Source organism: Vulpes vulpes, chromosome 2, assembly GCF_048418805.1.
Source record: "Vulpes vulpes isolate BD-2025 chromosome 2, VulVul3, whole genome shotgun sequence".
Lineage (NCBI taxonomy): Eukaryota > Metazoa > Chordata > Mammalia > Carnivora > Canidae > Vulpes > Vulpes vulpes.
In genome coordinates this window covers 44,631,006-44,655,604 of record NC_132781.1, presented here as the reverse complement: position 1 = coordinate 44,655,604, position 24,599 = coordinate 44,631,006, and the positions used below count along the sequence as shown (strand labels likewise).

General features: G+C 44.2%; 1 protein-coding gene across 1 annotated transcript in view; it reads right to left on the bottom strand.

Moving 5' to 3' along the window:
• Positions 1 to 23,295, bottom strand: part of NXN (nucleoredoxin) — a 152,391-nt gene extending 129,096 nt beyond the window's left edge. Inside the window, exon 1 of the mRNA XM_026016181.2 lies at positions 22,813 to 23,295. Within this exon, the coding sequence (XP_025871966.2) occupies positions 22,813 to 23,190 (378 nt within the window). The 5' untranslated portion in view covers positions 23,191 to 23,295. The remainder of the gene's footprint in view (positions 1 to 22,812) is intronic.
• Between the last annotated feature and the right edge of the window lie 1,304 nt (positions 23,296 to 24,599).

The window sequence follows — 24,599 nt, the reverse complement described above, 5'->3', positions numbered from 1 at the left end:
CGCCAAACCGCTGCGCCACCCAGGGATCCCGAATTGCTGCAATCTTATGATAAAACTAATGGATGAAGAGTTTTTCTTGTGGCTGAGTAAAGAAGGTGTTTTGTTTTGTTTTGTTTTTTTAAGAAAGTGGTTTCTTGAGATGGACTCTGGTTAAGATACTGTGAAGTTAAGATACTTGAGATGGACTCTGGTTAAGATACTGTGAAGATTATTGAAATGACAACAAAAGATTTAGAATATGGGCAGCCTGGGTGGCTCAGTGGTTTAGCGCTGCCTTCAGCCCAGGGCCTGATCCTGGAGACCCAGGATTGAGTCCCACGTTGGGCTCCCTGCATGGAGCCTGCTTCTTCTGCCTGTGTCTGCCTCTCTCTCTCTCTGTGTCTCTCATGAATAAATAAAGTCTTTAAAAAAAAAAGAAAGAAATGAAAAACTTCATTTGACTTGCTTTATGGCAGTGGTCTGGAACAGAGCCTGTGGTGTCTCCATGGTATTTCTTCGGTCCACGGCAGCCTCCAAAGTTGGGACACAGCCATGGGTTGTATCTCCAAATGCTTCTCAGACCCACTCCCTCCCTCATATCCTATCACCACAACCCTGTGAAGTTCCCTCACCATCTTCCCCTTCGGTCCACTGCTGTCCACTAGAAATATGGATGGTTCCTGACTTAAGACTATTTTGATTTTTTGACTGTACAATGATGTGAAAGCGATACACATTCTGTGGAAATCATACCCCAAATTTTGATCCTCTCCTGTGCTGGCAATATATGATGCATCCTCTCTCATGAGGCAGGGCGGGGGCAGTGAGTTCCAGCTCCCAGCCAGCCACCCAATCACTAGGGTGAACAAACCAACACACTTAACAAACCATTCTGCACTCATACAACCATTGGTTTTTACTTTCAGTAGTAAATTGGTTTTCAGTAATCAATTACATGAGATAGTCAACACTTTTAAATAAAACAGGCTTGGTGTTAGATGATTTTGCCCAACTGTAGCCCAATATAAGTGTTCTAAGCATGTTTAAGGAAGGCCAGGCTCAGCTATATTTGGCAGGGTAAGTGTACTAAATGCATTTTCAACTTACAATGGGTTTTATCAGGACAGTCAACATGCAATTTAAAATTTTTTAGTAGCCACTAAAAAGTAGAACAGGTGAAATTATTATTCCAACATGTAATGATATTTTTTAAAAAAGTATTAACAAAAAATATATAAAAATAAAAATAAAAAAAGTATTAGATAGCTTACATGCTTTTTTTGGTACCACATCTGACAACTGGTATATATTTAACATGGCACAACTCAATTAGGATCAGCCACATTTCAAGGTACTCCCTGTCACATATGGCTAGAACCTACTAGACAGCATGGCTCTGGTCTCTTTCCCTCAAGTCCGTTGTCTACATGGCTACAATGGTTATCTGATTATGGAAGGTCCCTTCTTAGGACCCATCAGTGGCTCCCATCAGGACACAGTCCTGCTCTCTAATGTCCCTTCATTTTCTACCCCCTACTTGCCCATCCAGCCTCGTCCCTCACCATTCACTCCTACTTCTCATGTTAGGTTCCAGCAACGAGGGACTAAAAATGCAGATTGCATAACAGTTAAGTATGGTATGATACTAATTTTTTTTAAGTTTTATTTTTAAGTAATCTCTACACCCAATGTGGAGCTAGAACTCACAACCATCTCAAGAGTCGCATACTTCACTGAGACAGCTAGATGCCCCTGAATTTTGTTTTAAACATATTTATGCACAGACATCTATAAAGTGTGTGAGAATACAGACAAGTATATATTTGCATGGAAAAAAAACTCCAGAAAGATAGGCACCAAAATGTTATAAATAATGATACCTGGTTGGTGAAATCTGAATGATCTTCAGCATGTTTCCTTTTGCAAATTTGTATTTTCTAATTTTTTTTATAATCAAACAATTTAAAAGGTGGTGGAAATAAAGGAACTTGCTGAAGGCATGGGCCCTAAAGCCAAGCAATTTTACATTATAGCTCTGCATGTTTAGCACGATATATTGGAAAAAGAGGTTCAGTCAATCATAATTCATGATTTCCATATTTATAAATTTGCCTATTTACTCAAATGTATTTGTAACCCTCAAATCGATCTAGTGACACCTTTGTGGTCAGTCTCAGACATGCACGGGTGAAAAATCTGAATCACCTGTCACACATGTCCCAGCACAGGTCAAATTAGGCAGCATGCTGCCTCCTTGTTTCAGCTCGTACTGTAAACAAGGGTCCTCTGCATGGTCTGTTGAGTACCACATTTTTCACATTTCTGTGCTGTTTGTTGGTGATTTCACTGTTTAAAATGGCCCCCAAGCATCATGCTGAAGCGCTAGCTAATGTTCCTGAGTGCAAGAAGGCTGTGCTGTGTCCTGAGGAGAAAGATAAACTTCGTTCTGATACACATTATACTGCCGTGGCAGAAAATTCAGTATTACTGACTCAATGGCATGTGTTGGACCAGGGGTCGTTAAGCAGAAACATGGATGAAACAAGTTCCGTGGAGGAAAATGATCACACATACACACACGGTCCCCAGAGATCTATGAAACAAGTTCCGTGGAGGAAAATGATCACACATACACACACGGTCCCCAGAGATCTATGCCACATCACCTCCCTGGAAAGCCAGCTGCCAAGCACAACTTCTAGAAGACTGTGCTGGAGTTCTGAAAGTATTTTGAAGCACACAAAGATGATTCATTAACAAGAACTGGCTTTAGGAAGGATTCCCAGCCCCTGCACTTCAGAACATCTAAATGCTCCCTCTAGTAAAATAGCTGGTCTGGCCCAGTCCTCTCTCCAAAATCGAGGCTGAAGCCAAGTATGTATCTAGGGAGGGCTGCTCTGTGCTGACTGGGCTTTTCTCTACTCAGCCTCTATCTTCCTGCTCAGGTTGGAACGACCTCTCTGGAAAAACAGGGCAAATTCCCGCGACCCCAGGCCCCCTGGTGGGGTATCCAGGGTTCAGGTCCCGGCTATCCCTCAACACGGGAAGGGCACTCACTGCCTGGACGGGCCCCAAGATAACATGCCCCCTTCTCCCTTCCCCACTGGCCCCATAGGAAAAAACACCATGGCCAGCCGAGTCACCCGAATGGAATTTCTCTTTCACACTTAGGAGCCTCATCAGCCTGGACCCACAATTTGAAACACCTGGCTCCTTTTAAATTCCTTTCTTTGCATCTTACATATTTCAGCCTCGGTAATCCCCTTCTGAAGTGCTCAGTGCTGCTGTCCCCAGAGGCAACGTGTTTGTTTTCTCAGTGGTGAGTTACAGCCACTTGAAGCTTTCCACAGGGGAGGTCTGACAGGCACCCGGGCCTGACCCCCGCCCTTCCCCAGGAAGGTGGCTCCACTCTCAGGGACCAGGAAAAGCACAGCCCTGCTGTCTATGGGCCAAAAGACACAAAGTCACTCGGGGAAAAACAGGACTGTGGCATTTCCCTCTTTTCATGATGCTTATCTCTCTGCACTAAGAGCAAAATTTGGCAATATCAGATGGACTATGCTGGCAATTTTTTTTTTTAAAGCACTACCAGGAAGAGTATCAAGGAATGTCATGGACCTGCGACCTAGAGGCTGGCCAGCAGTATGGCTGTGTTCACTCAGGGCCTTGGTGTCCTCAGCTGTAAAGGAAGGGAGTTGCTACATAATCCCCAACATCCTTTCCAATTTAACATTCAAAGACCCCACTGCCCAATGTTATATAATAAGAGCATCTGTTTAATTATGATTCAAGCACAAATATACAGAAGAACGTACGTCTCTGTTTAGCTTTGAGACTCGCCTTTCTGCTTGGAATTCCATTCCTCTTTCTGACTCCTGGCAACTCTTCAATTTTTGGTCCCAACCTATTCATTCTTCCTTTCAATAAATATTTGTGCCTAATATTCATTAATAAGTTATACCAAATGTATTGAGCACGAATAACATCAAGATGAAGGGCACAGAGTCCCTGCCCTCAGAGACATTCTGGTCTTGTAGGACATGTGCCATCCACCAAGCTGAGGGCTTTTTAAATCTTGCATTACCTCAAAACTCCATGGTGGCCCTACAAGGTAGGTACTGTTCCCATGTTACAGATGGTGAAACAGACTTGAAAAGATTAAAGTAGCTTGCCCAAAATCTCAAAGCTAGAGAAGAAGAGAGAGAAGTCTGAGCCAGGTCATCCATGAGGGAGGTCAGCCTCTGTGGCTGCTGTCTGACTAGGGTCACAGGACTCAGTTTTGGGAGCTTCTTCTGTTGGCAATCCCATTCCTATGAGAATCAACTCACCAAACATCATCCAACAGAGACTTGAAGTTTATGTATACACACACACACACAGATACAATATATATTTTTGGATATATACAATATATACACAAAACTATATACATATATATATACACACACAGACATGATATATATATCATGCCTTATCTCCCCAGGTAAATTAAAATTAAAAATGCCTTTGAGAGCACCGACTTTGTCATTAATTTCTCTGACACTGCCTGAGGCAAATGAGATAACTCAAAAAGCATGTGACCCACCAAGGTTGGGCAGTGTCAATATAAAGCATTGAAAACCGCAGGCTTGATTTTGTAGAGTGCAAGTGCATGCTGAGCAAGAAATCCAGCTTGGGAGCTTCTTTAGGCCCTGTCATTGCTCCCCTTCTCTCCAACACTATTTGGCACTGGAATATTCCCAGAGGAATTTCTTTTCCTTTATTTCACAAACAGAAGTCATTAACCCAGGGTTTCTTCTCTATGAGCCAATGAAGCATTTAGAAAATGCATTTCTGGGGATCCCTGGGTGGCTCAGTGGTTTAGCACCTGCCTTTGGCCTGGGGCATGATCCTGGAGTCCCTGGATCGAGTCCCACGTCGAGCTCCCTGTGTGGAGCCTGCTTCTCCCTCTGCCTGTGTCTATGCCTCTCTCTCCTCTGTATGTGTGTGTGTGTGTGTGTGTGTCATGAATAAATAAATAAAATCTTAAAAAAAAAAATGCATTTCTGCAACCTGGCCCATGATGAGGTTCCTGGGTTTAAACAGGAATCCAGGGGGATCCCTAGGTGGCGCAGCGGTTTAGCGCCTGCCTTTGGCCCAGGGCGCGATCCTGGAGACCCGGGATCAAATCCCACGTCGGGCTCTCGGTGCATGGAGCCTGCTTCTCCCTCTGCCTGTGTCTCTGCCTCTCTCTCTCCCTCTCTCTCTCTCTCTCTCTCTCTCTCTTTGTGACTATCATAAATAAATAAAAATTATAAATAAATAAATTAATTAATTAAATAAACAGGAATCCAGGACAGTTTGGGTCAAACAGTTTGTCCTGTTTGGTATGAAGGCATCTGTCTCTTACTACCTGGCATGTCTGGAATCCAGACCTTTTCTCATTCCAAGCCCAAACCATGAGAGAGGCCATCATCACCGTGCAAGCAGTCAGTTTCCCAGAGTCTTCCCCCCAATGAAATCACCCCTCCAGATCAGAATCACCTGAAATGTATCCTCCTGACCACCCGCCACAGGAATTTCTGTTTTCCTTATAAAAGATAACAGTGTTCTCCCTGAATGTGGGGAGCCTCTGTCAATCATCAGTTTCCAAACATGCACACGGTCTCTCTTTCCAACCTCTCCACCCGGTACTTGGTACTTATTCTCTCCAGGGCTGGATCAAATGAACTTGCTCCTTCTCGACTTTCCCCTTCATTCCCACGTGGTTATTTATAACCAGAATACCTTTCTTTCTTAATCCACTGGACTACCTTCCCCCTCATTTGAAAAGGTCGCTTACAAGTTCTTTCCAGAAAGCTTTCTTGAAATAGGTCACCACAAGCTAATTCTTTCCCCTGTGTTACTCTGCTCAGTAAAATACGACTATGAGCAAGGTTACTTGCTCATCTTCTGAAAATGCCACTCAACTGCCAACTAGATCACAAGGGGGTAAAAAACCCTACCCTAAAACTAAAAGCATTCCCAAACTAGATGCACTCTTTTGGGCAAGAGCACCATTATTTTTTTCACATATGTTTTCATTACAAAAATTACATTCAGAGCATTTGTAAATCAGAGACCCACCACCATAGACACGATTAGCCTAACATAATGATAAGTAATTCAGGGTATTTACTTCAATCTTTCTTCTTATACATCTGTTTAAACAGTGTTGTACTATAATCACAGTATCTGTATAATTTGGGATCTTGCTTTTTGAATACAGTATTTGAAGTACAGTTCTATGTTCCAGCAAAGGTCATTAACTCCATGTTTAAAAGCTGTTCAATATGATTCTGAGTACTATAATTTACTTAACCATTCTGTAATGAACATTTAGTGTTTCCAGTATCTTATTACACAGCTTGAAAGGATACCTTCACAAAGGTAAGATGAGGCAAGAATCATTAGTTTTGTTCTAATGTATTGGACGTACATTTAACTTGCAGTTTTTACTAACTTTGGCAAAGTCTCACTTCAAAACTGACACTCATTCCCCTTCCCTTCTTATTCTTAAATCAAGTCCCCTTTTAAAGTTCATTGGATCTTTGCAAAATTTGCCTTTCATGATTTCTACTATCTATATAACAAACCTATTTAAATTCCCACAGCAAACTTGATTTTTTGTAAGCAGTCTGCATCCACAAACTTACAACTGAATGAGTTGTAAGTTTTCTCAGCTGCCTCTTATAGAAATGAGTAAGGAATGTGCAGGGGAAAGGGAAAAGTTATGTGTGATATTTGGTAAAATGACTTTTGATGTAATATTTGTACATTTTTCTCAAAACAACAGATGCATTCTATAGATGTTATAAATGAGTTTTTTTTCCTAAGTGGAAGAAATCCCATTTTGAACATCTCTCAGGAGCTCACAGTCTAAAACACTCTGGCCTACTAAAATGAAGATCCTTCCATAATGAAAATAACAGACATAATCCCTTATGTTATCTATTTCATAACTTTGGATTCTGGGGGTGATGGATTTTCTAAGAGTGCAGCACACTCAATAAATAAAAACTTATATTAAATACAGGTTGCCTAATACTAGTCATCACAAAAGACACAGCATAATGCAAGTGCCCAGCATGGGGAGGTCTTTTGTCCCTGTATAAATCCAAATACTCTTGGAAGGGAAGAATGACAGCTCAGAGAATGAAGCTCTTAATTTATCCAAATGGCAGGGCATGGCAGTGGAAATTCCACAGACACTTCTCAGTGCTTTATACCCATTTGAGAGGGGGCCCCTCTCCAAGGACAGGGAAAGCTGCTTTCAAAGGTCTCTTAAACTCACCATACTCAGTGAACATGTCAGGCTAAGCTACTTCCCTTCTAGGAACAGTGGTGTCTGGGGAGGATTCTGTTCCTTGTCTCTGCGTTGGGTTCAATACAAGGCAGGCACAATACAAAGTTAACACAGGGCTATGCAATGACATTTCTAGTCTTTACCCACCTGAGAGAAAAAGCAGCACCTGTCAGGGACAGCCAAAAATATGGGCAAGATCTGTTTAAAAGGCTTGGCTTAAAAAATTTTTTTTAAAGTATGTGTGTATCCAAGACAAACACGTGTACATACCTGTGTATGTGCAAAACCTCTGAAGAGATATACAAGAAACTGATCATGGGGACCGGGGGAGGGAGTACTTGGGTGGCTCAGTTGGTTAAGCACCTGCCTTCAGCTCAGGTCATGATCCCGGAGTCCTAGATCAAGCCCCGAGTCAGGCTTCTTGCTCAATGGGCAGCATGTTTCTCTCTCTCCACTTCTTGTGCTCTCGCACACACTCTCTCTTGCAAATTAATAAATAAAAATCTTTAAAAAAAAAAAAGAAAAAGAAAGAAAACAATTGATCATGGTGCCTGCTCTAGGGGAGGCAAACAACAGTGAGCAGTGGGAGTGAGACTTTCTTATCCTTGCATGTCTTTCATTTTATTTGAAATTTTATTTAACATGTGAAGACACTGCCCTTTCAGAAAACAAAAATTCATCTCAAATGTTAAAATCTACTGTGTAAAAAATAATTAAGCATATACACTCATATGCAGGATATGTCTATTTTTCTGGAAGAATATACAAGACACGGTTAGTGATTATCTCTAGAAAGAGGATTATTTTTCTAACTAAAACATGAAATGCTGGATTTCTCTTGCAAATGGGAAAAAGTTAATAAGTGGAAAAAGTGTTTACGTATATGCCGAGTAAAGGAATATAAATGGCTTTTTAATGTGAACATCAGTAAAACCATAATTTGTGCTGTGGATACGCACAAACCAACCCCAGGCTCCTCGTGAAGGCACACCACGTTTTGTTCCAGGAATCTGGACTCGCCTGGTAACTACTTTCTCCGTAGCTGTATCAATCAAAAAATAGGCTCAGATGACCTCAGAAAAAGTCACTAAGCCTTCACAGGAAAGCAATGCTTCAAAAAGCGCCTTTAAAACTAGAGTGTCCCACCACGGTCACTGCAAGTTAATACTTTCCACAACTCCAAGTGAAAGAGAATATGTTCAAGTGGTATTAAGTGGTATTTTACTCTTAAGCACATTTGTACAAGTAAAAACAATGCATCCAAGAGCTGAAACCAGCAACCTTCTGCAAATTTGGGAAAGTGATTTCCCTTAGGAAAGTGTGTTAAGGCATTTAATTCCAATTCATCCTCATGCCTAACATGTGAAATGTCAAAATTCTTAGTGGCCAAGCTGCAAAGCATAAAACAGGTTTATGTGTAATCTTAAATAGGCAAATACACTGAGATAAGAAAACAAGTCCATTTTAAAATAAGGTAAAATTTTCCAAATAAATGGAGTAATTCATCCTAGAAAGTCAAATATTAAGAAAAATCTATCTTCACAAGGACACTAGGTTGCTTGGTAGCTAGTTTCCTGTCTCACGCTAATTTTGAAACAAAATGCCACACTTAATTAGCCATCCAGATTCTCATCCTGCCTGAGCCTGATAGGGAGAAATGGCATTAAGGAAAGACTCCCTCAGGCTCTATTAGTGCCCTAATGAGACAGTGGGGGGAGGGAGATGTTGGGTTGGGGATAAGGCAGCCACTACTGCCACACAGCCTTCAGAAAGTGCAGGATCTGTGTATCCTGAACAAATGAGATGAGGTGCTCCCAACCACACACAGACGGGGTCTCTGGCCACAGCTCTTCCTACAGTGTCCTCTGAAGGAAACAACTGTACCAACACTCCACACAGGCCCAGCCAATCTCAAACCTCTCCTCCTGTAAGGTATGAATTACATCCAAGAGGGAGAAAATGTGCCCCCAAGATCACCTAACCCCATCAATGATTTCTTCACCAGCAACCAACAGATGGAAGGAGTACTGGTTTTCAAATGGGCAAAAAAGGGATCCCTGGGTGGCTCAGCAGTTTGGCGCCTGCCTTTGGCCCGAGGTGTGGTCCTGGAGTCCCGGGATCGAGTCTCGTATCGGGCTCCCTGAATGGATCCTGCTTTTTCCCTCTGCTTTTCCCTCTGCCTGTGTCTCTGCCTCTGTGTGTGTGTGTCTCTCATGAATAAATGAAATCTTAAAAAAAAAAAAAATGGCAAAAAGAGGGAGATTCTGCAAACTACCAATTGGTGAAATTGAAATCAACCCTTCAACAGATCCTACAACTTATTACAGTTATCAAACACACACTGAGGAAAAGAAGTGATCAATAGAAGCAAGCATGGGTCCCCTAAACAGAAGTCATTTCAGACTATCTTTCCTTGAAAGGGAAAAAGCAAATATCTAATTAATTTTTTTAAGATTTTATTTATTCATGAGAGACACAGAAAGAGAAAGAGGCAGAGACATAGGCAGAGGGAGAAGCAGGCTCCATGTAGGGAGCCCGATGCAGGACTCGATCCCAGGACTCCAGGATACCACCTGAGCAGACGCTCAACTGCTGAGCCACTCAGGCATCCCACAAATATCTCAGTTATAGCAATAAATCTGTTAAGGTCTCCTATGATAAATGTTAGCTGGATGGAGAAGTTGGGCTGAATAATAATATAATTAGGCAAATTTAGAACTGGCTGGATTTTAAGTTGTTTCAACAACTGACTAACAGACCAATATTAGCCTGGAGGAGGCTTTAGTGCTGTGCCCTGGGACTCCATCCCCAGATTTCATGAAGGTCTGGAATGGATTAGATAATTCAAAACTCGGAAGAGGTTATGAGTATTGTGGATGACCATATACATATGCAAGAAGATTTTGACAGACTGTAGAAAATGACCAAATCTAAGTAAACTGTTTATGCTTAAAGATCATTGATATAAGATTTGGGACTGTGTTCTCATTTGTTCACATATAAAACTGATGAAAAAGATTTTGAGTTTTGGTTGACAAAAAGGTCAGTGAGTCAACACAGTGTGATGTGATTGTCAGAAAAGCTAATGCAATCTCAAACTATGATGATGTAAGTTTAGATAATAACAACAAAGGAGGTAATAAGCTGACCCGTTGTGCAGGGCAGACCACCCTGGAGTCTGTGTTCAGGTCTGGGGACTACTCCTTAAGAGAGGTCCCAGACAATCTTGGAGAGGGCTCAGATATGAATGGCCAGGATGGCAATGAAACTTGAACCTATATCATATGAGAAATGGCCAAAGAATGAAGGGAATCTTTCATTTCAGAGAGAGAGGGCATGTCTATAGTTCTCTAAAGGCTGGCCAGTTGCCGAGGAGAGGGTGGTTGATGTCAGGATGGCCTTCTAAGGAGATGGTACTTTGTGGACACCAGAAATCTCCAGCAGAGGCTGACCACTTGTCAGGCATGTTGCCATGGGGTTAGAATAGATGACTCAAGTAGACGTCTACAGTTCCTTTTTGTCCCCTCTCTCTGGTAACACACTCTCATTTTCCTTGGTAAGCCCCCATCACCACCTCTTTCTTGATGTTCAGTCCATTTAGTTTGTGACTCCACTCTCTGGCTATACTGTGGATATGACTTAGGTTTAGCCAATCAGTATATTACATATTCTGGCTATGGTGACTAGTCTTGGGATTGGAGGGTGACAAAGCTGGCCTCTTTCCGCTGGGGATCTAAGAGGATAGGAAGCAAACCTGGAGCTGTGGTGGCCCTCATGTCACTATGAGAGCAACATGCTGGAGGTCAGGGCCCCAAAGAGAGAAGCATGGTGGACAGATGGAGAAGGGTAGCCCATCTAGAGCCACCCGGACCTACAAAGTGGCTGACACCTGGACTGCATTTGAGCCACCCGGACCTACAAAGTGGCTGACACCTGGACTTTTCAACAACAGCCTAGGACACTTTTGAACCTAAGAGTCAATATTCTACAAACCTTTACAGATTAAGGGGGAAATATGGATAAGAAGGGGTTGGGAGGGGCACCTGGGTGGCTCAGTCAGGTTAGTGTTTGCCTTCAGCTCAGGTCATGATCTCTGGGTCTGAGATCAAACAACACACCCGAGCAGGGAGTCGGCTTCTCTCTCCCTGCCTCTCCTCCTTCCCACTGCTTGAGCTCTCTCTCTCTCTCAAATAAATAAAATCTTTTAAAAAGGGGGGATCGGGTGGGAATGTGGAATGTATACAAGGAGCCAGACCCAGAGAAAGTTTAAGTGGAAAGAGAAACTTTAAGTTTAAAGAAACTTTAGAGACATAGCTATCAAATGCAATGTGTAAACTTTATTTGGATTCAAACAATTCAACTGTAAAAAAAAATTATGAGACAATCAGAGAAATCTGAATACTGACTGGTTACTGGCCAATATTAATGAATTACTGGATTTTTATAAGTATGATATGATATTGTGATTTATTTTTTTTATTTTTTATTTTTTTATTTTTTTTATTTACTTATGATAGTCACAGAGAGAGAGAGAGAGAGAGAGAGAGAGGCAGAGACACAGGCAGAGGGAGAAGCAGGCTCCATGCACCGGGAGCCCGATGTGGGATTCGATCCGGGGTCTCCAGGATCGCACCCTGGGCCAAAGGCAGGCGCCAAACCGCTGCTCCACCCAGGGATCCCGATATTGTGATTTTTTTAAAAAGAGTTCCTTGGCGAAATGTTTACAAAGGAAATGATATGTTGCTTGGGAACTGCTTCAAAGTAATGCAATGAAGGGCAGGGAGAGAGGGTTACATGAGTTGGTAGATCCGTGTATCTGGGTCCCAAGTATATAGGGGCTCACTGTGCTATTTTCCCTACCAGTGCAATGCTTGAAGTTTTCCATAATAAAAAGTCCAAAAACAAATAAATGACAGGAGAAATATACACAGACCAGACTCTGCTACCCCCTCCCAGCTCAAAACTGAAATTAGAATCCATTCAGGAAAACTGAGCAAGCAATCAAAGAGATGGTCTAGAATCCTATCCATATTCAAAGACACGCAGATGTGTTATCAAATCAATAACTGACCAGTAATTATTGAGGTCCTAGTACAAAACTGAGGAGAAACAAGATTACATGACAGGACACTAGATGCAGAGTCTAGATGCTGAGCGAAAGATAATGCTGAGGGCAGAGGTGATACAAAGAAATAAAAGCTGAGCATTTTTCTCTCCTATATTCTGAATAGCCATAACATAGGGACTGAAATATACAAGCATTTGGGGCAAACATTTAAACGACACTTACTAAGTCCTTGGCACTGTTCTAAATACTTTTTGAATATTAACTCATTTAACCCTAACAGCAACCTTATAAGGTGGATACTATTATTTTCATTTTAATGACCAGGACCTGGAGACACACAGGTCACATAGCTTACACCAAAATCACATTGCTAAAAGTCAACAGGGGTGTGATTCAAACCCAGGAAACCCAGACCCAGAGCCCATACTCTTGTCAACTGTGCAACAGATTTTAAATGTTCATTTCTGGAATCAGCGGTTTAGCGCCTGCCTTCAGCCCAGGGCCTGATCCTGGAGACTTGGGATCAGGTCCCGAGTCAGGCTCCCTTCATGGAGCCTGCTTTTCCCTCTGCCTGTGTGTCTGCCTCTCTCTCTGCGCCTCTCATGAATAAATAAATAAAATCTTTAAAAATAAAATAAAATAAAAATAAATGTTCATTTCTAATAATGGAGAATTTGTGAAGATCCATGGGTATAAACACTTTTTTAAGCTGCAGTCAGGCCTGAGCCCAAAGTAGAGAAAACGCTGTCCTCAGAGCTGCCATTCAGAGCTCAGAGGGTAACACTGTGATTTTTCCCCGAAGCAGGTTGTTCTGCCCAATCTGTATATTTCACATCAAACCCTGAAAAATGACTAACAGATGAGGCAGCTGTGCTATGAGCCACCACGATCAAAAGAAAACTGGCCTGACCTGATCACATTTAAAGGGGAAAATAGGCAACATCTTCTGATTTTAAACAGACTACATCCATTCAGATTTTTATCCCTGGCATACTGACCAAAAAAGACAAATAAAAACTATACAACCAATTCATCTGGATAAAATTCTCCTCGGAAAACAAAGAGGGGAAACCCTATCCCTAGAACAGCAAAACTCACCACACCCTGTTTTATGACTATTCAACAATGATCTGAGATAAAAAGCATTCTTAACTGTAGAAATATTACTTGAATTTACCTGTAACTGGTGTCTACATCGAAATAATACAACGAGGAGTGGGTGATCTTTTTTTTTTTAAGATTTTATGTATTTATTCATGAGAGACACACAGAGAGAGGCAGAGACACAGGCAGAGGGAGAAGCAAGCTTCCCGTGGGGAACCTGATGTGGGACTCCACCCTGAGACCCCCAGGATCACAACCTGAGCCGAAGACAGCCACTCAACCGCTGAGCCACTCAGGCGCCCCAGGTGATAGATCTAACAGAAAGGAATGCTGAAATTAAGCGTGAATGGTTTTTTGAAAAGGATTTTCTTAAGTGTAGCTCATACAAAAATACACTGTATATCTGGTCCAAGAGTTATGACCAGCAAGCAGCAGAAAATTTATGTTTGCTTTTAATCATGGATGCCACAGAACAAAAGTTTCCATTACAGGGTTTCACTGGAGAATAACAGCACTCAAGCAACTTTCAATTACTATACTTCTTACTTGTCATAAAGCAGAAAGCACATGTTTGAGATTTTACTGGAAGTTAGAACAGCAGTTTCTGAAAACCTCATAAAAGGGAGGACTGATTTAGTCCTAGGATCTCGGCAGGATACCTGAAGTTCAATTTTGTCTCTGAACAAAAGCACTGAAGCAGCCCGCAGGCTTTGCATAGGATGAAGGGGAGTTGGGGGCACTTCACTGGCTGTTCTAAAAAAAAAAGCCAAATCATTAAAAGGCCCTTAGAAACCACCACCGCCACAGAAAGGCAGCAACAAAAAAGAAGTTCTGGCTTTCCCATCTTCTAGGCAAATGCTTTCAGCAGTTAAAACTACTTCTATCCTATTTCAGGGTCTTCTATGCATATCTAGAGTGAATCCACACTAAAAGCCATTTGTTGAAAACAGAACTCTCAGCTCCCTCCTCTTCCATGGGGAATGTTTGATGTGAACATTTTTTAAGATACAATCTCACGAACAGAAAGGACCACTGAATTTAAGGGAGTTCAGCCGAGTCCTTTCATCCGACACTGTGACCCTCATCTAATTAATAATCAGTTCTATTTGCTTCAATTCTCCAACTCGAACATACTTTGAAAAGTTAAAACATTTAATATCTACTGATTACTAGTTGCTGGAAGATGCAATAGGCATGCATTTTGAGTTCCTTGGAAGAAAGATTCTTGAGAAATCCAAATTATTTATGAAATACAAAAGCACAGAATCATAAGTCTGCAGATAGAAGACTATGTCAATGGCCTAAGATTTTTGACATTTCGAAAGTGGAGAGTAAACTGAGGGTCCCTGGAGGAAAAGGGGGTGAGGGGATGAGGTAGGTAACTTGGTGACGGACATTAAGGAGGGGCATGTGATATAATGAGCACTGGGTGTTATATAAGACTGATGAATCACTGACTTCTACCTCTGAAACCAATAATACATTATATGTTAAAAAGTTTAATTTAACTAAAATTCTTTTGGGCCGCCTGGGTGGCTCAGCAATTGAGCATCTGCCTTTAGCTCAGGGCGTGATCCTGGAGTCCTGGGATCCAATCCCACATCAGGCTCCCTCTGAGGAGCCTGCTTCTCCCTCTGCCTGGGTCTCTGCCTCTCTGTGTCTCTCATGAATAAATATTTTTTAAAAAAATAAATAAATAAATGAATAATTTTTAAAAACAAAAGTAGAGAATAGAGTCTTCTTATTTTTGAGCATGGAATTACAGGGCAATAAAGTTACACGTCTATTTGCTTGTTTAAGCGCTCTTTAAACACTCATTAAGAAACAAAAACAAAAACACCCACATACTGTGAATATATACAATTATACAATTCAATTAAGGCCCAACTCTAATATTAAGCGTTAAAATTAAGCTATGTAATAGTGAAAGTGCACATTTCAACTTACACGATGTGGAATCTACCATATTTTCACATACCCAATCTAAAAGTCACATGCCTGCTTTTTGTGATCACATTACCCACGTCTCAGCACATGACTGATTATCTTCCCCTCCCTTTGGTTGGTTCTGTCCTCAAGAAGCTTATGGTCTAAATGAAAACTAAAAATAACCTAAGTGCTAGGGTATTTGTACATAAGATCTATGGAAGCCCACAGAATCATTCCACCCTAGAGGGAAAAGAGACAGGAGAGCTTCTTAGGGAAACAGGGAAACAAGGACTAAGTTTAGAAGTTCCAAACTCAGGGCAGCCCAGGTGGCTCAGCAGTTTAGCACCGCCTTCAGCCCAGGGCCTGATCCTGGAGACCTGGGATCAAGTCCCTCGTCGGCTCCCTGTGGGGAGCCTGCTTCTCCCTCTGCCTGTGTCTCTGCCTCTCTCTCTGTGTGTGTCTCTCATGAATAAATAAATAAAATCTTAAAAAAAAAAAAAAGAAGAAGAAGAAATTCCAAACTCAGCCAGTTGGGAGTAGACACTGCACAGGAGAGAGAAGAGGCAGAAGAGTGATGTACCATGCTCTAGAATTTGGATTTGACCCCAAAAGCTATGAAGAACTACTGAAGAATTCTAAGCAGAATGACATGATCAAAGTTGTGATTTTTGGACTTGACCTTTTGGAAGCAGTCTAGAGTGGTGCTGAGCTGCTCAAGGTGGGTCTCCAACCCAGTACTTGGCCATAAGCTGTTTCTTACTGGTCCACCAGGTAAGTAGAGAAACTGAGAATACTCAGAAACATGTATAGCAGCTCAACACTATGGCAACACCCAGTTTTGTGATCAGTGGGCTCATCTTGCTGAATAGGACAGAGACCAGCTTGTGCAAGGTCAACCTGGTGGGGGGTTGCATGTGGTTCAACCCAGATAGGAATCAAGCTTAATAAGGCCACTTGCATTGGTGTGACTGACTGTAAATTAATAAAACAAAATAAAATTGACCATTGACTACAGACAGCTTGAGAAGTTGATCTGAGAATCATTTCAGGGATCAAGATTGGAAGCAAGGAAGAGCTCCTGGGTGGCTCAGTGGGTTAGGTGATTGACTCTTGGTTTCAGTTGGGGTGAGGACCTCCTGGTCATGGGATGGAGCTCCCTGTCAAGCTCCATGCTCACTGTGGAATCTGCTCCCTCCTCCACTGCCCCTCCCGTAGGTAGCACGCGCACACCTCGTAGCACGCGCACCTCGCAGGCTCTCTCTCTCTCAAATAAATAAATAAAACCTTAAAAAAAAAAAAAAAGACTGGAAGCAAGGAGCCCCAGGAGAAGCTGCTGGTACACAGTGGTCGGGATGAAACCTAAAGTCAAGCAGTGATGGTAGAGATGGTGAGAAGAGGTCAGAGTTGAGAGGTATTAAAGAGATCAAATCAACAAGACTCAGTGCAATCGGGGTATGAGGTGTGCAGGAGAAGCAAGGATGGCTCCTGAGATTCTAGGACTCTTCCTTCCTTTTATTTATTTATTTATTTTTAAAGATTTTATTTATTTATTTATTTATTCATGAGACACACACACACAGGGAGAGAAAGAGAGAAAGGCAGAGACACAGAGGGAGAAGCAGGCTCCATGCAGGGAGCCCAATGTGGGACTCAATCCCGGGTCTCCAGGATCACACCCTGGGCCGAAGGCAGGGCTAAACTGCTGAGCCACCAGGGCTGCCCTCTTCCATCCTTTTAAAATAATGGCCAGATATAAAGCAATGTAAGAGTCGGGACCAGCAAAAAGATTCTGAATTCACAGCCATTTTCTTTGAGTGCCTTTGAATAAGCAGAATGGGGAATAACAGAAAACTAAGCACCCTAGTGGTTGGCATTGAGCACCATTGGGAATTCAGAATGTGAAGAAAGAAAACATCCCATGTCAAGCCTATGTTCTCCCCCTTGAAAAGAAATCCTGCCTTGAGGAGCCCAGTCTATTCAGAATGGGGCTAGCTAGAGCCCTGGAGTCCCAAGTATTATGGGGGAAAAAAAAAAAGACACCTCCCACCATACACGGAGGGTCTTGTTCATCCTCCTCCCCAGATATGTATAACACAAAGCCTTCTTTCTCAAATTTGTGCAGATATTAAAACAAGACCTTAAACCAAAAGGAACAGTGATAAAGGAGGGGGGAGCATAAATGGAGAGTGTCAATGAAATCAATGACCCTAACCTCAAAACCCACAGCTTTCCTCTTGTGCTCTGGTTCACGTCCTCATGTGTATCAGTTAGCAAGGGCTGTGGACAGCTAGCCAGTCAGGCCTGAATCGCTACCTCTAGGCCTGAATCATAACCCACAGGGCTATACGTCTAAGCAAACCTATCTGACAACATTCCAGAGCTCAGAAGGGAGGTGGCCAGTGTTGGGGGAGGGGGGCGCGGGGGAGATAGTCACTGCTCCAGAGAGCGGGCACCATCCCTTTTCCAGGCTGAAAGAGCAGTAATCCTGCAAGCTTCACACTGCCCAGATTTAAGCAGGCAGGATCAGTGGCAGACACTCCTAATAGCTCTGGCAAACCACAAAACGATCACCAAGTACATAATTAATCTCTCTCAAGAAGGGTGCCTCATCATCTTAAAGTTGTTACCCTTTATCATGTCTGGGCTTCATTGATCTGATGTCTCAAGTTTCACTGGCAAGTGGGAGTATGGTGCTCTGTAAATCTCAGAACTATCAGTTCTTTAAGGAGTATTTTTTAAATATTCACTTGCTTTTGTTGTTTCATTTTTCTAGATCTTTCTCCTCAAGGGCATTTCTTTTAACCCCTTCACCATATCCTCCTTAACACTTACAAAACTCATTTGTGTTGGGATCCCTGGGTGGCGCAGCGGTTTGGCGCCTGCCTTTGGCCCAGGGCGCGATCCTGGAGACCTGGGATCGAATCCCACGTCGGGCTCCTCCCTCTGCCTATGTCTCTGCCTCTCTCTCTCTCTGTGTGTGTGACTATCATAAATAAATAAAAATTTAAAAAAATAAAACTCATTTGTGGGCAGCAGTTTAGCGCCGCCTTTGACCCAGGGCCTGATCCTGAAGACCAGGATCGAGTCCCACGTCAGGCTCCCTGCATAGAGCCTGCATCTCCCTCTGCCTGTGTCCTCTCTCTCTCTGTCTTTCATGAATAAATAATATCTTAAAAAAAAAACTCATTTGTTAGAAAAATTGAAAATTGTAACAGTTTGCAATTCTGTAATGTGATATATTCCAGAAGGCTCAAACTATGAAAGGAATTCCTAAATTTCAGGACAACTTCAACTTCGAGGAACAGCTAACACATACTGAGCACATAGCACATACTATGTGCTCAGTAAGCACAAGCTAGGCGGATGCTATTATCATCTCCATTTTACAGATTTGGCACAGACAAGTAGGGTTAACTTGCACAAGGTCACACAGCTAACAAATGACAGAGCCAGGATCTGAGCTCAGGCAGCTGGACAACAGTCCCTATTTTTAACTATAACTACACTAGATGTCTTCATTATACAGAGAAAAAAATTAAAGATTAAAAAATACATTACAAATAATGGAACAAGGAAAAAGCCTCTCGAGGAAAATTGTTCTTACTACTTTAATTGGACTGTTGTCTTTTATTAGACAGATCTAAATCCTGGAAACACAACGAACAGAGGGAACCTGTCCTGGCTGGTCCAGGCTCCTTTGGCAGATGATGGAAAACCCAAATTTTTGAAGCTGTGCTTTTTTTGCTGTCTTTTTGCACCTTCAAAGTGGTCAGTCGGTGTCATAGGGTTCATGTTTCTTAGTGGCTAGGGTATCTGGATTTGGCAGAGGATGAGCAGGGAGAAATGCAGCTCTAAGATTGTTTGGATTGGTACCAAATCTTGCCCCGTTCCAAAGAGCCTAAGGGATGCTGGTGAATTCTAGGCCATGCCTCTGGTTTAGTCTGACCCAAAAGAACCACCCAGAGCAAGCAACCCCACAGGGAAGCAGGAAGAATAGACGAGAGATAATCAGGGATACCTCCTGAGTGCTGCTCTCATGCCCAACTTTCTCTTTTCCCTTCTGCCTGGAAGGAATCTGTCCAGTCCAAGACCAGTGGCCCTGCACCATTTGATGTCAGTGCACTCACAATGACCAAATGTAATCCACCAGGCATCCAGCCCAGGCAAAACCAAGCCTAGTGGCTTTAAAACCCAAAATCTGTACTCCCCTCTATGAAGCTGAAGTAGATCCTGGGGATCGACTCTCCTATTCTGACAACTAAGTAACTTATCCTCATCTGTAGAAAGAGATCAAATCCCTAAACTTTCCAACTGTTTATCACCTTCTCTCTCACCAGAAATCTGAAAAACGTCTAACAAAACAAAAAGCAAACCTACTTATTAGAACAAGTCCTTGAAGATTATATGTTTCCTGACAAAACTGCTCTTGTGAAGGCACTCAAACTTCTATTATCATCTAATTACAATTTCTATACAGCTATTTACATATATGTGCTTGGAAGCCAAAAAATGAAGCTTCAATTACTTTTGCACCTTCCACAAAAGCAAGCAGAAACAGGAACACCTTCCTTTGGGATTTTTTTTTTTTTTCTAAGATGCTGGAGTCCTTTTATTTGCTGTTTTCTCAGAGTTCCAATCAAGGTGAACAGAACCAGGCAAAACGCAAGCATAACATATATGGTCATCCCCAGGCTTTCTTACTGCATAAAGGAGAAATTAATTAAAAAAGAAAAGAATACCACACAGCATTTTCTTTCCCCACCATAATTTTTCAATTTTCTTTAGAGAAATGCCAGCCAATAACTAATTAGAACCATATATTTTGTTATCCCAATAGGAAGAAGTATATGAATGGTTGTAAAGAACAAACGTTAAGGAGAACTTTAAAAAATTAGTAATCTGGAACTCTGGTTGCCTGTCAGTATAAAACAAAATTCTCTTCTGTGAAAATATTTTAGTAGTTGATGAAACAACATGGACAGAGTTCAACAGCAAGAAGGTAAGTGTTCACCCACTCAGCCCCCTAGATGGGGGATGCCCTGACCTTTTTCACTGTTCTTCAAATGGAACTGCCACCACTGGCTCACAGACTCACTTCTAAGCATCTCGATTTCAAACAGGAGAGACAAAACTCAAAATTACAAAAAAGAAAATTTTTTATTCTCTTTGGTTTCAAGGGAGAAAATAATTCCTGTCAAAGTGAGTTCACTGCTTTTGTAATTTCTAAAAGTATGTTTTCCATAAAGAACACAGCTGAAGTCTTTTTACCTGGTATATCACGATGAATGTTTCTGGGATCAGATCTTGAGTTGCCTATTCATGAATATCCTGAAGCAAAAACTACCTCCTCAAAAACTGGACTTATTTTACAGAACAAAGGGAACCACTAGATGAAGGACAGAAAAACTGTGAGCAAAAAATAAATGTTTAAGATGCCATGCACCATGGTTTGGGCATGTTCAGTATTCTGAACTGTATTTTCAAATGAGGGTCTGTCCCATGTCATCCAAACTCTCATCCTAGTAGAGTTAGCAGGTCCAGAGCAGGGCCACAGACCACTTTTTTTGTGTGTGTGCAAAGTGACTAGCCAGGGCAGAGAAAACCAGGTGTGGTATATATGTGGTATATATCACATGAAATATTCTCCTTTTTCAAGAAAAAGCTTTAACCATTTGCAAAACATCTCAATTTGCTCCATATTTTTACCATCCAACAAATTTACTTCCTTCACTGTGAAAAACACAATAGGCCTTAGGTCTGTAACATTTTACCATCACTGTAGGTTTGCAAAAGCTAGAAATTACTTACATTGCCCAATAAGGATGTTATTTTACACAACTGGTATACAATAGAAATTTGCCACAACAATGAAAATATTTTTTGGTAAATCACTTTCTGATCATTATTCCTCCCTGAAAGGATCATAAAAACAGTTACCAAGGAAAACAAAGAATTCCCATATTTTTAAAGCAAAAAAAGACTAGCCATTCATATTCATGCACTATCAAATATGAGCAAAATCACCTAAAAAGTGGTTAATATGCTAAGTTTTGCTTCTGTGTGGTTAGTGAGTCCATGTTTTTCCAATGTGAAATTTACAAGCTGTATTTGTTAAACTGTATTTCATACTTTAAAACCCAAGTCTGTACCTTATACTGCGTGAGGATGGGTGATTTACTGGAGACATTCGGGGTCACGGTATAAGCCTTTTGCTCTTACTAAATCTAAATCATGCTTCTCCACAAGACTGTACACATGAAAAAGACACACGGCACGCCGTTACCATCCTCTCTAGAGGCACCTAAAAGCCCCCAGAACAGCCCTTCTCCTGTCCACTCCATAAACTAAGATTCTCCTTAGAAAGGGAAGGGGATGGATTCATACGCTGCATCGGGCATACCAATTAAGTGAGAGCGCTCCAAAAGTTGTCCTGTTTCAATTCGTGACAAAATTTCCCGAATCCGTTTTTATTAAAACAGACATCTTCAATCCATCAGATTACACTCGAAAACCCAAAGTAATTTCAGCAGCAAACTGGCAGGAATGAGAAGTTGACAGCGAAGTATAAATTTCCCCAAATCCTCGTTTTTCCAGTTAATCTGCACCTATTCAGCTTTTAATTCGAAGTGTGCCAACACAACACCGACCGGGCAACTGAGATCGGCGCGGACGGGTCTGTTCCTGTGCCTGGGAGGCGTCTGGGGAGGACTGCTGGACAGGCAGACAATGAAAAGCTCCCCGGTGGCCACCAGTCGAGCCCGAGGGGGCGGAGGGAAGGAGAGAGAGAGAGAAGGGGAGAGGAGTGAGCGCCCTCCTCAACCAGAGCCGCGGTCAGCGGCTGCCTCTCCCGGGGCGGCCCGGCCTCGGCCTGGGCGTCCCGGGTCACGCGGGGAGGGGTCCCCTGAAAAGCAGATTTCTCCCGGAGCGAGGAAACTTCCTGGTCTGGGCATTATGGGTAGGGGGCGAGCGCCTCCCCCACCCACCACAGGTATCCGCCGGGAGCCTGGCGGCCGAGCGGAGGAAGCAGCCCCTCCCTGCACCTCCGGTGGGGAGTGGGGGTCACGGGGTCGGGACCCCGGCGAGGCTGCCCGCGAGACGAGGCTTCCGGCGCGTGGGGACCTGGCTCTCGGCTGCTCGCGCCGCGAGCCGGGGTCGGGGACCGGAGGGTGTCAAACTTCCCCCACGGGCGCGCGGCCTGGCTCCCCACCGAGGAGCTGCCGCGAGAGCCCCGACACGGCAGGGTCCTCCGACGGGGGCGGGCATCACAGAGGACGGGGACACTGACGGGCACGACGGGAAGCGCGCGCAGGGCTACGGCAGCAGCGCGGGCGAGGACCCCGCTCCCCCCAACTCGCGGGCTGAGCGCCCAGGCCGCCCCCCGGCCGCCGATGAGGCCCGCGCCGCTCACCTTCCTGTGCTTCTCCTTGTAGGGCAGCGCCAGCCACGGCATGTCCCGCACGAAGTCCTGCCACTGACGCTGGTCCTGGTCCGAGGACACGAAGACAATCTCCAGGCGGCGCCGCGGCTCGGGCTCCGCGGCCGCCACGGCCCCCGGCCCGGGCCCGGCCCCCGCCCCCGCCCCCGGCCCGGCCGCCGCGTCCCCTCGCAGGCGGCCGTAGAAGGCGGCCAGGCTGCCGCTGAGCTGCGCGCAGGGGGCGCTCAGGCTGCAGCCGAAGTAGAGCCCGAGCAGCGAGATGCCGCGGGCGCCCAGCGAATGCACGTCCACCTCCTCGCCGCCGCCCGTCACCAGCTTCTCGCCGAGCAGCTCCTCCAGGAAGCCCGACATCCTGGCCCACCGCAGCCCCGGGCACGCGGGCGGGCAGGCGGCGGCGACCCCGCTCCCTCGGTCCGCGAGGCGGGCGGAGGCGGCAGCGGCGGCGGCGGCGGCGGCGGCAGGCGCGGGGCAGACGAGAGCCCCGCCCACCCGGGCCCGCCCACGCCCCGCCCCCTCCGGGCCGCCCTCGCCACGCCCCCTCCGCGGCCGTCCCGGGCCGCGCTGGGCGGCGATCCGCTGCTGCCGGCGAGCTGCGGGCACTGGCTCCCCGCGCCGGGCGGGGTCGGGGGTTGCCTGGGAGGGAACCCTGACGAGAAAGCCGGCCGGAAGCAGCCCACCCTGAGGGCGTGCTCCCGGCTAAGCGCAGAACGGAGAGGGTTCCGCGGAGCCGGCCTCTCTGAGGTAGCAGCCCTCGCGACCTGGACTTGGCCTCCACCCTTCCGAGCTTTCAGTTCTCTCCGGACTGAAACGTCTCTTCCCCAGACATTCCCACAGCCCCCCCACCGGAGTGCTCCCTCTCTCTCTCCCCCTCTCCCTCCGAAGCCTACTCGGCCATTTCGTACCCCACTGGCCTCTCAGAATGCTGACAAGACTTAGCATTTTCATGCACAACTACCACTTCATCAGGCTGGGTCTTGTACTGATTTCTCTGCTGTGTGTTTTGTCTACTCTAAGAGAACTGGAGGACGCCACCTCGTATGTTTCTCTGGTAGCTTCTGATCTGGGGCTGGTCACACGTGAGAGTCCACGCTGCTTGCGAGTGGGTCGCCCTGTGGGTTCAGTCCCCAGGTCGCAGCAGCCATTCCCCTCCAGCGAGTGGCTCTCTTCCATCTCCACAAGTGCAGGCAACAGACGCCGCGGCATCTTTCAGTCAATGCTGATTGCGCTCCTGAATACGTTCCATAGCTTCTATAAAGTCTGGTGATAGTTAAGAAAAATTCTAGCAATTTTATTTATTTATTTATTTAGCCAGCTGGCAAGATGCTACCCTGTGCTTCGATTGAACAGGTGGTCTGTGGCAAGCCTTCCGGCCTCACACACAAGAAAAAAGAAAATGAAAAAAAAAAAAAGAAAAAAAGAAAAAATAAAATGCATACTCTGCCAAGTCGCGATCGAGGAGCTTCATTCAGTGTGTGAGCTCAGCTACCAACAACCTAGTGGACGGAAAAAACGCCCCTCGCCGCCCTCCACCTCGCCTTTGGAAGTTATTTTTTGGGCATCTACCGCCATCTAATGGAAACAGTGGGGAAAAAAACGAGACCTGCCAGAGCCCAGTGTGTGAAGAGATACGGCTGGCAAACAGTATTTCTGTTATTTTACAGCGGCTTTCCACACACACAAACACACACAAATCATGGCATGTTTTACAAGACTTCATTTAAACCTCAGTATAATCGCAAGATTTTGAACAAACAAATTTT